Genomic DNA, 13,771 nt, shown 5'->3' with positions numbered 1-13,771 from the left:
AAAACAAATTAAAAACCCCGAAACAAAACAGATGAAACCGCGTCTACGTCCCCAGCACCGATCGCACAGAATCGAAGTGAACCAAGCCGTTTTCGCACATCCCTTGGAGTGTAGATTTATTCGGGTTTCAGAATCTCCTAAACGAATTACAGCAACCTCACTCCATTTCCTTCCTTAATAAAAAGTATGACTGGACAAACATCAGACTTTTAAAATTCTAAAAGTAATAGAAAAGTAAAAATCGATTTCCTAGGGAAATCCCTCTCCTAAACCCTACATGGTTTTGCTGCTTCTGTGAAATCTTTCTCTTTGGAGTAACTTGGTAGCATAGTTTTTGTTTCGTTTTTAAACTGGACTCATACAAGGGCACTGAATTAGAACTTCAGTGGGTGAACACGAGCCTCGATGAACAGTAGGTTACCTCTGCTCTAAAAGGAAATGTGAACGAAGGAATGTGAACACTGGGAAGTGCGTTTCATGATGGAACTTGAGTCTTAACATTAGACAGCGCACCCTCGTTGGAAAAGAAAAAACGGGAGAACAGAATGGTATGAGCACTCTAAAATCATCTGCAGCACTTTTAAGGGTTAAACCTGCTTACCCCCTTCTTCGTCAGAGAGCGGCACCAGAGAGGACAGCGCACCCCTCCAGCGTGGCCAGTTCTGAACCTGTGGTTTCCTCGGGTTGTCAGAGCAGTCATGCACTCTATTTTCGCCCCCCTCCCACCCAGTTAATAGGATCCATTCATAGCTACTCACTACTGCAGGATTTGACCTGAGAAATGCTAGGATTGATTAACTCAGCAGTTGTTTGCAAAAGTCCTTAAATAATCTTTGCCCTTGGCCAGCAAGGGCACTGCTAGTCTCAAGTTCTCAGATGCAGCTGGTGAGGTTCTCGGCCAAGTTCTTCAGATGCAGGAATTTCTGCAGGACAACCTACTTTGACACGGCATTTACAAATCTTTAAACCAGGCTTCCTGGATCTCGGAAATGTTATTCCTGACTCCTTCGACCCAGATGCTGGCTAAAATTTAGTTCTTATAATCTGTAGGCAATCACTCATTCTTTCCTCCTTTTTTCTTTCTAGGAGCTGGCATGGTGGTTAAATTTGTCTAAAACAGTCATATTAATATGTTCAAAAATCCACTGCTGAGTCTCAGAGAGAGGGTCACATCTGGCCATGAAAATCTTCTTCTCTGCGGGGTTGCAATCCACGCAGCTGTTGCTCACAGGATGGAATAATGTTCTGTCCTGGAGGGATCAGAAAGAGAAGAAAGGGCTGATGTAATACATGGTGAATGGTTTGAACCCAAAATATACAGAGGAAGTAAAATATCCCTATTTATAATTCACTGTATACCCAGAGCGTGAAAACGACACCATCTCCCAAACAAAACAATAGCGGTTTGGATAACCACATGGAGAACAGTGCCGCAGGGTCCGCTGGCTGTATGGAGGGACTCCAGGCAGGTTCGATCAGAAACAAAGAATTCCTTCTTTCACCGTCGGTTTAAAAAAGCGATGCATCCATTTCCTACTCTGTAGTAAGCATTTTGCTACAGGCTTGGGTTTTAAAGATACTGAGTATATGAGGTTGCTTGCCCCTCATGGCGCTGTGTGGGGAGAGGCACATGCACGGAAACGGTAATTCCGTCCACAGCAAACGAAACAGCAGGTGCACGCGTGCGCGCGCACACACACACACACACACACACACACGAACAGAGCAGTCATAATTTTCCCTCCCTTGGTGTTGAGCCTCTAACGGGACAGAGAAATACAAGAAGAAACAGGAAGCAAATGATCTCGGTGCTCAGCTGGCCTCTTCGGAAGGCACGGGGGCCGAGATCGCTGAGGCACAGGCCGTGTCTCCACGGACAAACTCAACCAACCTCCCTTTCTGCCATTACGGCTCTTCCCGAGGGGCAGTTCTCGGGGCCTTCTGTCGAAGGGAGGAGGCAGCAGTCACTTTTTTAAAAAAAAGTTGCTGAGTCCATGATCGAGCTAGCAGCTCTGTGAGGGAAAGGTGCTACGCGGGCACAAAGGGTAAGCGGTGAGCAAGCCCAGCATCCGAACAGCCTCGAACACACGCCTCTTTTTTTTTTTTTCTTTAAGTAATCTCTATACCCAGCGTGGGTTTCAAACTCATGACCCCGAGATCAAGAGTCGAACACTCTTCCAACTGAGCCAACCAGGGGCCCCAACACACACCTCTCTTTATTGTTCAAGTAGGGAAAAGGAAGGTAATGTAAAGAGAAAAACAAATCCTTAACTAGTAACAAAAACGTTTGTCTCAGCCATGCAAAAAACCCGAAACCAAACAAACAAACAAAACAAAAATTGCCAAGAACATGTAAAAAGTGTTCTCAAGTCATTGCTTGAATTTCGGGACCAAATACGATTTTTTAGGAAATGTTCAGAGGTTCTGATTATGTTCTTTAACTGAGGAATACTTGACTCAATGCTTTCGGAATGACAGAGTTTCTCGGACAGCCTGTGTAAATATTTCTGGGTTGCTCCTGGATGTTAGGATTCCATCAACCAATATTTAATGTCCTTTTAGGACCCGGATGTTTGCACAGTTAGGCAGCGTGTGAAGGAAGAATAAGGAAGGAGAAAGGCAGTGCCCTGCAATTTAGTGCTTGTTTCTGTTTAGTGTAAACAAAGAGCTGGACCTCATACAAAGGCTCACTTTTCTCTTTTGTTTTCTTAAGTTTCCTGGATTTATTGCGGATTTTATTTTCTTTCCACAAAGAGGTGTCCTTCCCCTTTTCTTCCTCTGGGGCTTTGCTACCTTGGCTGCTGTCGGACCCCAGGGGAAGCTCTGAGGAACTCCCTTCTATTCTGGGTGCAGGGAGCAGAGTCTAGGAGGGAGGCAAGCGCGCTCTGCAGCTCACCCCACATATTCTTCTCTCTTGGGGTGAAGCTTACAGTCAGAAACCCCTCCTCACGGCTGTGGTGGTCCCTTGGGCTGCTGTCTCTTTTGTGCCCACCCTCTTGCTTCCCACCATCTCTCACGCTCAGTCTCCTACCCCTAACTTCTACCAATTTAGCTACACGGTATATTTAAATCAGTTTTTCAAAGAGCATTCCTAAACTGTTCGATTCCTGAAAATTCTGTGTGACCTACTAAATTCTAATTCCCTTTGTTCCACCTACGTCTGCTTCTTTTTTCCCCTTACTTATCTGCATTTCCTTCTATTGTTCCCTTGGCCAGTAGCTCAAGTGGGGACCTTTATAAGCTCGCAGTTTCTCCCCCAAAACACATATTTCTATGAAAGCTAAAAAAATGAAAAAAAAAAAAAAGGAGTAGAACATGTTTCTATTCTCTTCCCTTCACCAGCTTCTGTACTTCAGTAGGGATGCAAAAGCCAAACCGGATTTTCTGACCGGTGTTTTCTGAGCTATAAGGTCATCATATTTCTCCCAGTCTCAAACAGGAACACATGCCTGACATATACAGGTATATGCAAGAGGACTGACAGGATATGCACATTCAGCCCCACCTGGAAAAATCCAGAATGCTTTCTTTTTTTTTTTTTTAATTCTTTTTTAAAAAGATTTTTTATGTATTATTTTTTTAAAAAGATTTTATTTATTTACTTGACACAGAGAGAGACAGCAAGAGAGGGAGCACAAGCAGGGGGAGTGGGAGAGGGAGAAATAGTCCTCCTGCTGAGCAGGGAGCCCACTGTGGGGCTCCATCCCAGGACTCTGGGATCATGGCCGGAGCTGAAGGCAGCTGCTTAATGACTGAGCCACCAGGCGTCCCTTATATATTCATTTGCCAGAGAGAAAGCGAGAGCACAAGCAGGGGGAGCCGCAGGCAGAGGGAGAAGCAGGCTCCCGGCTGAGCAAGGAGCCTGATGTGGGACTCAATCCCAGGACCCCGGGATCATGACCTGAGCCAAAGGCAGACGCTCAACTGACTGAGGCACCCAGGCGTCCCTGTGTTTTCTCTTATTGTACTTTGTGGTCTCATAGAAGTTGAAAAGTTGAATTCCCTTGACCCATCTGTGGCTGAGAAGCTCCATCAGTACAATGAGAGGGTAGATAAGATTAATCTGTAAGACCTCTCCTGGACATAAAATGGAATGAGCCTTTTATACCAAAGTTCACTGCGGACAGAGATGAATGACAGGGCATCAAACTAGAGATTATCAACAATACTCAGCAGATTGATCATTCTCTGGTTATAGACTGAGCTCTGTTCACCCTTGTCTTTGGGGGTATCCTCCAGGTGCTACAGGAGAAGCTTCTGGAGGCACTGTCTGCCTCCCCAGAGCATGCGTTTGGCCCTTTTGACCTTGGGGGCCACGAACGTTGCCATCTTTATACTTTCTATTCAGCTAAGCTTTGGAATTACAAAGTATCTTTACTGATGACTTTCCTGGCCGGAACTAAGTCAGTGGACGGAGTAATCATTCGTCAATATGGTCTCTTGTTCTATGACAGCCCTTTGCTCCCCTGCCCTTCATCTCACGACAACAGAGGGTGGTAACAGAACCGAATACAGTTTGTTTTTTTTTCCTTTGGAATAGACTTCTGTGTGCTTTGGCAAGTCTGCTGTTCCATAACAATCCTCCTTAAAGGGTGCTTTTGGCTGGACTGTTCCCTGTTCAGTCCTGAGAGGAAAGCAAGAGCATACGCTCTGGCTGTTCACAGTGTCATACGGCAAACTCTACCTTTCCTGTCTCCTCTACCTCTCCCGCCTTCCCTGCCTGCTTCCTCCCTTGTTGCTCCTGTTTGGGTTTTGCCTAAGAAAATGAGAAATCCTTGAGCAGGAAATGAAAAAGTTCACATTTAGGATTGTGGAACTGCCCTTCCTAATCCAATCTGGCCAGACTCATTGTCCAGTTCTGGCCGGTCAGTCTATGCTGTGAAAGGCATAGACTGAAAGGGACACCTCCCTGAAGCTGACCTGCGATTTGATTGGCATCTGTGTGACGTCATCAGCCGGCACTAAATTCGATTTGATTCCATACTTCTACAGGATCTGAGTTTTGAAGGCCTGAGTAAGTTGTAGAAAGCATTCCATGCCATTTGCAAGGTAATGTAAGAACAAAATCCCACAGCTACAAAGACAATACAATAAATGTGTGAGTTCACAATGTGTAGAAAGATGACTCTGAGAATAGAGCTCGCACACGGTGGGGGAGAAGGCAACCTATGTTGGGTCAAGGGCTGGGGTTTTGTTCTGCAGGGGATTTGGATCAAATTCCAGTCATGCCAAGTCCTTGTTGTGTGACCTTGGGCAGTATTTAATTCTCTGAACTCCAGCCTCCTCATCTGTAAAAGAGAGATAATAATATATTCCGCACGAGTTAGTTGTGAGGATAAAATGAGTTAATATATGTAAAATCGCTGGCACAATATCCTACATATAATAAGTGCTTCCACTCTGCATCTTCCCCTAATTTATTTTTAGTCAGGGAGCATCCCCAATTCTAAAAATCAGAACATACAAACCATCTGTATCCGAGACCAGCTATTCAAGACCAAACTGCGTTCTCTGAAATCCTGGCAAAAGAGAATTTGCAGAAATCAGCTCCTGCCTCAACCAGTTATCCAAATTGATATACCCGTCCCTTCCGTTTTAAGCAAAAGGATTTACAGAACAAAGGTGATGTACAGCTCGGGAATGAGCTCTTCTATGTAATTATGGTCAGTTTGTATGTGGTTCGTGTGTTTCAGTCCTTTGTCTAAAATACAACATGATTCAGGCCAGAGTTCAAGAAATAGCTATTGAATGCCTTTTATTTTCTGGTATGTATTAGGAGATTGGCGTAGAAAGATAAGCTGAGACGCTTCTCTTAACCCAAGAAGTGGGGGAGACCAAGAGGTAAACGAGAAATGTATGGAGTAAAAAAAGTGCCAATGAGACTGTGGATGGAGGGAAATATAATGCATGAGGGTATCTGAGATATAGAGAGGAACATGGGAAGGGAGAGATGTGATAGCGTTCAATCTGTTCAACAAAAATTTATTTGGGACCTACTATTTACTAGGCAGTGTTTTAGGTGGCTAGGATATTTCAGTGAACGTCACAAGACAAAACCCCCCACCTTCCTGGAACTTACATGTTAGAGGCAGGGTGGGGGTGAGGCAGTAGGGTGTAGACAATTAACAATGGGCATAATAGGTTAAAATATATAGATAGATAGATATAGCGTTCGTGTGCAAATTTAAATAGGGCAGCAAGAGTACACCTCATTGAGAAGGTGACATCTGGGTAGTCTTGAAGAAGGTGAGGGATTTAGCCATGCCAATATTTGGGGGAAGAGAGTTCCAGACAGAACAGCCAGGGCAAAGGTGCTAAGGTGCTAAGCAGGAATGCACCGTGGGGGGTTAGAGGAACAGCAGGGGGCCCCGGGTCAGGGTGAGGCAGAGTGGGAGGAGATATGTCAGAGGTAATGGAGAGCTAGCTCATGTCCTAGGGACCAGCAAGTCATTTGGTGTGACTGGACCACAATGAGCAAGGTGAATTCCAGACAATGATATCCAAGAGATATCATGCAGAGACTGGGGTACATTGCTCAGGCTTGATTTTTCCTGTGTTTGGGAGGTGGCCACTGGAAGATTTAAAAAAAGGAGCCACAGAATCCATATTTTGGGTGGAACATGCTAGTAGCAGGGAGGAGGATGGAGTGGGGACAGGGAGGCATTAGACCCTGGCCAAAAGAATAGTGCGAGGCCACTGCCATCACCCAGATTGAAGCTGGCAAAATCAAGACCCAAAGCAATGGGGGTGAGTTGGGGGTGACCTGAGAAATGATCTGAGAGCCATTTGAGAAGTAAATGGAGAGAACATTCTGATAATGGCACGTGGGGCCTAAGGTGGGGGAAGAAGTGGAGGAAAAGCAGTGTTGAGGCAAGAAAGGCAGGAAGAGGGACTGGATCAGGTAGCGGGGGAGGAGAGTGACTTCTGTTTTCGGTAGAACCAGCTGGAGGCAGCGATGAACCATCCAGGTTCAGAGGCCCAGTAAGCAGTTGGGTATAGACTGGGCCTGAGGCTAGCTCCTCCATGCACCATGGGGAGAACAGAGTGGCTCCCTTCCACTGACTCTTCATTTCTGGGTAACATACATTGAAAGAGAATGCTTTTGTGAGAGAGAGCTCCTTTCCGTCCAATGCCTTTGGTGTCTATTATGGATATTGCGAGGTGTTTTGTTTTTGTTTTTGTTTTTTACGCAGGGCTCTAACTCACAACCCTGAGATCAAGACCTGAGCTGAAACCAAGAGTCGGACGCTTAACCAACTGAGCCACCCAGGTGCCCCAAATTATTCCTACTTTTTTTTTTTTAAGATTTTATTTATTTATTCGACAGAGATAGAGACAGCCAGCGAGAGAGGGAACACAAGCAGAGGGAGTGGGAGAGGAAGAAGCAGGCTCATAGCGGAGGAGCCTGATGTGGGGCTCGATCCCATAACGCCAGGATCACGCCCTGAGCCGAAGGCAGACGCTTAACAACTGCGCCACCCAGGCGCCCCATATTCCTAGTTTTTAATCCTATTTTGATCCCTGACAATAATCTCTGATGGTCACTTTGTCAGCGATACAGGTTTTCCAGCTGCAAAATGAATGGAGTGGAGAGGAGAGTGGGATGAGATAAGATTGAGAATATCTGCCTTCCCACCTCTGAATGTTGTGCGGAAGAACAAGGTTGATACATGAATGTCCTTTGTGTTCTGGAAGAAAGACAAATTAGGTAGTTTTTTCCTGCCTACTTTTACGGTTGGCATCTGGGGGAATGCGAATAATACGTTGATAGGCATAACAGGGACAAAGCAGTCTGACTGTCTGTTCTTTTCCATTTTTTTCTTTGACAGGTAGAATTCTTCACAGGAGAAGAAAATTGGTTTTCTTGCATCAGTGGCTAATTTGGCCAATCAGAAACAAGGTTTCTTAAGGTCCTGACAGAGCCCCTTGGTGTGTGTGCTGAGACGGTGCCAGCCACAGCAGACCCTCAACCCCTACACCTTGCTCTCCCCACCGGCTTTTCTGGGCTACAGGCAAGCGATGTACTTGAGCATATCCTTAATTCTCCTGACAGTGGCCAGAATTATTAAAAAATCTAATCTGATCAGAGCCCTGCTCTTCAAACCATTCAAAGCCTTCTTGGTCTCTTAGCTAAATTCTTGACATAGCCGACAAGGTCTTGTATAGTCCTGTCCCTGGCCAGATGTCTGGTTTTATAGTTCATCATTTTCCCTCACACTCACACCTTCCAACTGGCTTCTCTCTGTTTTTCCAAGAAAGCCAAGATCTTGCCTACCTCAGGGCCTTTGCATATGCTGATATTATATCTGGGGTCGTCTTCTCTGTTACTTCCTTTACTTACCTAATTCCTACTCATCTTTTTAGATCTCCATTTAAATGTTAGCTTGTCAGAGAAGCCTTGCTTACTTCTCTGACCTGGGTAGAGCCCAGTGTTTTGTGTTCTCATATTATCCTGGAACTTAATTTATTTAATTATTTTTGTCTGCCTCCCCACTAGACTGAGAGCTCTAAGAGTAGAGAAAACCCATCTGCTCCATATCTTGTTTCCGTCTGTCCATGGCTCTTTTTCTCCCCTCAGTAAACCTTCTGGGAGTCATATGAACATAATAATAATAGCTGCTATTTATTATGAATCTATGTGTCTGGCAGTGCTGAGTATTCTATGTAGATTTTCTCATTTTATCTATGTAAACCACATAAGCAATCTGGAGATAGTGAATGTGGACAAATAGGAAGCTAAGTTCATTTATTGATCTATTCAACAAATGCTAATTAAGTGCCAACTCGACGTCAACCAGTGTTTTAGGTACTGAATGAAAGAAAGCAGAGAAAAACCCCCGCTCTTATGGAATTTACTATCTAATACCCAGCTATAGCTAAGTAACTAAAATGGTACAAAAATGTGCAATACAGAAATACAACTAACTAGCCCATATTTTCCTGTGTGAAAACTTGCTGGAAGAGCTAGAGTCAAATCGGAAGATAGTTTGTTGAACACATAGTTTGCAATAGTTAGCATTACTTGAACTCTTAAGTGCCATGTGCCAGGTACATTTAAATTTGATTTAAGCATCTCAACAATCCTCCAAGATAGAAACTATTATTATCCCCATTTTATGAATAAGGAAACGAAAGTGCGTAGTAAGGAAGTTTTCCAAGACCCCAGAGCCAGGATCCACACAAGAGCCTGAACACCAGTCTCCGATCCAACAGGACCTTGACCTCTAAGTTATGCTTCAGTGCTCTTCTTGGCTGAGCCAACCAGCAGTCCTACTCTACTCTGATCCTTAGCAAATACTAATTTAAATTTAAATACTGACTGAAATTGTTTGTAGTTGTTATTACCAAGATTATTTTCTGTTAGTCTAAACTTTGGCAGGCATTTAATTCAGGAAGCCTTTATCCTTATGCTGGAGCCTGGGATAGTCTGCGATGGAGCCTTTCTTGTTCTGAGTGATCGGAGAATGGCAATTAAGTTTGTTAGGATATTCTTAGTTAGTAGGAATATTGCTAAGTTACTCGGAAACAGCACAAGTTAAAAGGTTGTGACAACTAAGGGAGACATACAAATAAAAACAGGATGGGATGATAACACTATTGGAAATGTAGTGTCATCGTGCTGAATGTATTTCCTTCCTGGGTGTTAACCGCCTTCTCGGTTGAATCCTTCATTTGACATGAAGATCATAACTTCTTTGGGTACAAGGATTTCAGTCTCTTTTTTTTTTTTTTTAAGATTTTATTTATTTATTCAACTGGATAGAGATAGCCAGTGAGAGAGGGAGCACAAGCAGGGGGAGTGGGAGAGGAAGCAGCAGGGTCATAGCGGAGGAGCCTGATGTGGGGCTCGATCCCAGAACGCCGGGATCACGCCCTGAGCCGAAGGCAGACGCCCAACCGCTGTGCCACCCAGGCGCCCCAGGATTTCAGTCTCTTATTACAAATGGAAGTAGGATGTAGACATTGTGCATATTGTTTTCAGCAAGGTATTTGAAAAGCCCCTCTCTGTTCTCTGTTGGGCAAGCTGGAGAAATGTGGGCTGGAGGAAATAACTATCAGGTAATTTGTATGTGGTTGAATAACTTCAGCCAAGTGATGCACATTGATGGGCCAGTGTCAGCTCTGCTCTATGGCCGAGGGCTCGGTTCTTGCCTTGTGCATTGGGACCCACAACTTAGGTGAAGGCGTGCGTATCCAGTTCATGGTTGCAACAAACTCATTTGAGGGCTCATAAGTTAGATCAAAGAGTCAAAACCTAGGGTGAAGTAAATCTGGTGAGATAGAATTTAATAGAAACAAATGGATAGCTACACAAGTATAAAAGATGAATTATACAGGGAGAAGACTCTAGAGATGCAGCTGTGTGGCAAAATGAGAATAAGACTGTGGGTTTTTATACTGAAAATTTATTAAAAAGCACAGTACGTAAAGTTAAAGTCAAAAATCAATTAACTCAATCGTAACAGAGAATGCTAGAAACAGATTCGATTCCTTTGATCAGAACACACCCAGAATATTGTGTTCTGTTCTGGGTATCATGCCACTTTCTAGAACTATTTGGAGTGTGTTAAGAGTGAGTGTCCAGGAAGTGGAGGTAGATCCAAATTAAGTCACATGAAGAGTAGTGGCAGAAAATTGGACCAAGTAAAGAGTAAAGATAGGGCAAGCTTTGTTCAAATACTTGGGATCTGTATGCAGTGAAATGGATTAAATTTAAGCGGTGTGGTATCGAAGGCCAGGGAAGAACTTTTTAATACTTGGACCTTGAGAGCTTGTTTGGAAGTTCTAGCAGGGGAGCGCAGCTACTCGTATACCCTTGACCGAAGAACGGTCCTCCTCTATCAGGGAAGGTCGTCCTCTTCGACCGAGCGCGCAGCTTCGGGAGGGACGCACATGAAGCGGTGAGGGAGGAAGGGGACGCCCGCCTAGCCAGCCAGATCAGCCGAATCAACCCTGGCGATCAATGGGGTGACAGATGTTGCAGCCAGATCGCCCTCACATCCAGAACTTTTTAATACTTGGGACCGTCCAGAAATGAATGGGCTGAACTGGGATAGTGTGACTGCCTAAGTATGACCAGAAGTCCGGGATTTTGTAGTGGGGCTTCATACATCATAACCCAAGTTGGAATACATGCCTTTTAATTAAACTCTTTGTATAGACTTTCCTCATTTTTTGGTCCTAAATCAATACCTAACCAGAACACTTTAAAAATAAGAACCTTGTGGCCTTCCATCTGGCATCCTTGTGGACCAGCAGGATTTTATGAGCTGGGAGGCCAAAGCCCTGGCATATATCACAAGTTACAATAAATAGGCAAATGTAGGCACATGCCAAGAATTCCGCCCACTCACTTTTTAAACTAATGTGACTGTTGAAATGTTATCAATTTAGCCTGAAAGGAAACTTCTTATCTGTATTTCCTGTTTGATGTTATTTTTAAGCCCTTTCCTATGGCAGTTAAACTACAAGAACACCCTAGGGAGCAACTAAGAATAGTAATTTAAACCTTTCACTTTTGGTCTTTGGGGAGGCTGTGTATGTGGTTCGGAGACAAAAAACAAATAAACAAACAAACAAACATGTGTTAAGTGTTGTTGTTGTTGGTTATTTTCTTCTTTCTTTTTAACTGAAATATAGTTGATATGCAATGTTATATTGGTTTCAGGTTACAACATAGTGATTCAACAACTCTATACCTTATGCTATGTTCACCACAAGAATAGCTCCCATCTGTCACCATACAACGCTGTTACAATACCATTGACTGTATTCCCTATGCTGTACATTTCATCCCCGTGACTTATTCATTCCATGACGGGAAGCCTGTGTCTCCCACTCCCCTTCACCCATTTTGCCCATCCCCCACCCCCTCTCTGGCAAACATCAGTTTCTTCTCTGTATTTATGGGTCTGTTTCTGCTTTTTGTTTGTTCGTTTGTTTTTAGATTCCACACATAAGTGAAATCACATGGTATATGTCTTTCACTGGCTGACTTATTTCACTTAGCGTTATACCCTCCAGGCCCATCTGTGTTGTTGCAAATGGCAAGATCTCATCCTTTTTTATAGCTAAGTAATATTTCATGACATATTCCATTATATATATATGACATCTTTTTTATTCACTCATCTATTAATGGACATTTGGGTTGCTTCCATGAGATATGTTAAATTTTATCCAGCACAGCTTGGGGTTCATGAAGGAGAAGAACATATCAATAATTGACCCCAGGAATTCTTTAAGCCATTAAAAAAATGCTTATTTAGGAACTTCTATATATTAGACATCAAGCAGGCCATACAGAAGTGAAAGAAGAAGTTCCTGCTCTCGGGTAGTTAACATCTATAAAGGGAGACTAATTATGTAGACAACAATGTTCCTGGTACAAAAGAAGAAACAGAATGGTATAGGAATACAAATGGGGGTAAATTCCAACTAAAGCAGACGGGAGGACCAGGGTAAAGGAAGTAGGTAAACACTGGAGTTAGAAAGGGGATTCTCCACCTGGCTGCCGAGACACGAGACTGTTTTAGCAGCCTTCAAAAAATACCAACACCCAGGCCTCACCTTCTAGAGAGCCTCAGTCAGACTCACCTTATGTCAACACCATACTGCCTTGAATGTACCTTTACAATGTCCTGGAAACTGTGCCTTTAGAATGTTTGATATTTGTTCTTTTCCCTGGTCAACAGTTTCTTGGGTATTCTCGGCCCTTTCATTTCCATATAAATTTCAGAATCAGTTTATCAAGTTCCAGAAATAAACCTACTGGGGTTTGGACTAACTTTGCATTAAACGTATATACCCTTTTGATAACTGTTATCTTCACCACATTGAGTCTTATGCTTGAACACGATAGATCTCTGTATATAGCTTTAAATTCCACTTAGCGATGTTTTGTAGCTTTCTGTGTAAGGGTCTGTCACCTCTGTTGTGACATTTATCTTCATCCCTGTTGTGAGATTTATTTTGCTTTTCAAATGAAATTATTTTTGCATTTTCTATCTTCTTGTTGCTGGTATATAGACATTTGTGTTTCTTATATTTACCTTGCATCCAGGACTATTCTAAAGGTACTTAGTAATTTTAATAGTTTAAATGTATAATCTTTTGGATTTTCTATATACTATTTCATCTGTGAATTGACTGTTTTATTTATTCCTTTCCAATTCTCATACCATTTAATTTCTTAATTTTGCCTGGTTACTCTGGGTAGGCTCTCCTGTACTATGTAAAATAGAAGCGATGAGAGCAGACATTATATGTTATTCCTAGTCCCTGGAGGAAAGCTTTCACATTTCACCACGAAGAGTGATGGCTGTTGTGGGTTTTTGGATATCCCTCTTATTAGATTAAGTTAGTTTATTTCCATTAGGTTACCTTCTGTGTGGCTAAGACTATTTAGTCTTAGATGGTAAAAACTTGAGGATTCATAGATAGACTCATGAATATAAGGCCCCTTGACTTATGACAAAGGTGCTACTTCCATGCAGCAGGGAAAAAAATGGTCTTTTTAATAAATGGTGATTGATCCATTGGATATAAATATGAAAAAGGAATCAACTCCACATTACACTGCATCCATAAAATATTTCACGGAATTATATACCAAAAGGTAGAAGATTAAACAATAAATCTTCCAAAAATGACTTAAAAGACTATCTTCATGACTTTGGTGTGGGCAAAGATTTCCTAAACAGGACACAAAAGACACTAATCATAAAGAACAGCTCTTCCTCAAGATATTCTGTAGAGAAAAAAGGAAAGA

At 43.0% G+C, this 13,771-nt stretch overlaps 1 protein-coding gene across 1 annotated transcript in view; it reads right to left on the bottom strand.

The window, feature by feature from the left end:
* Positions 1-1,010: 1,010 nt before the first annotated feature.
* GALNTL6 (polypeptide N-acetylgalactosaminyltransferase like 6) overlaps positions 1,011-13,771 on the bottom strand; it is a 1,133,074-nt gene continuing 1,120,313 nt past the window's right edge. Inside the window, exon 13 of the mRNA XM_045799383.2 lies at positions 1,011-1,250. Within this exon, the coding sequence (XP_045655339.1) occupies positions 1,083-1,250 (168 nt within the window). The 3' untranslated portion in view covers positions 1,011-1,082. The remainder of the gene's footprint in view (positions 1,251-13,771) is intronic.

The sequence above is a fragment of the Ursus americanus genome, chromosome 13 (assembly GCF_024610735.1).
Source record: "Ursus americanus isolate L20-20 chromosome 13, mUrsAme1.1.p, whole genome shotgun sequence".
In the NCBI taxonomy this organism is placed as follows: domain Eukaryota; kingdom Metazoa; phylum Chordata; class Mammalia; order Carnivora; family Ursidae; genus Ursus; species Ursus americanus.
The sequence above is the reverse complement of the archived record's forward strand: the minus strand, read 5'-3'. Positions and strand labels throughout refer to the sequence as shown.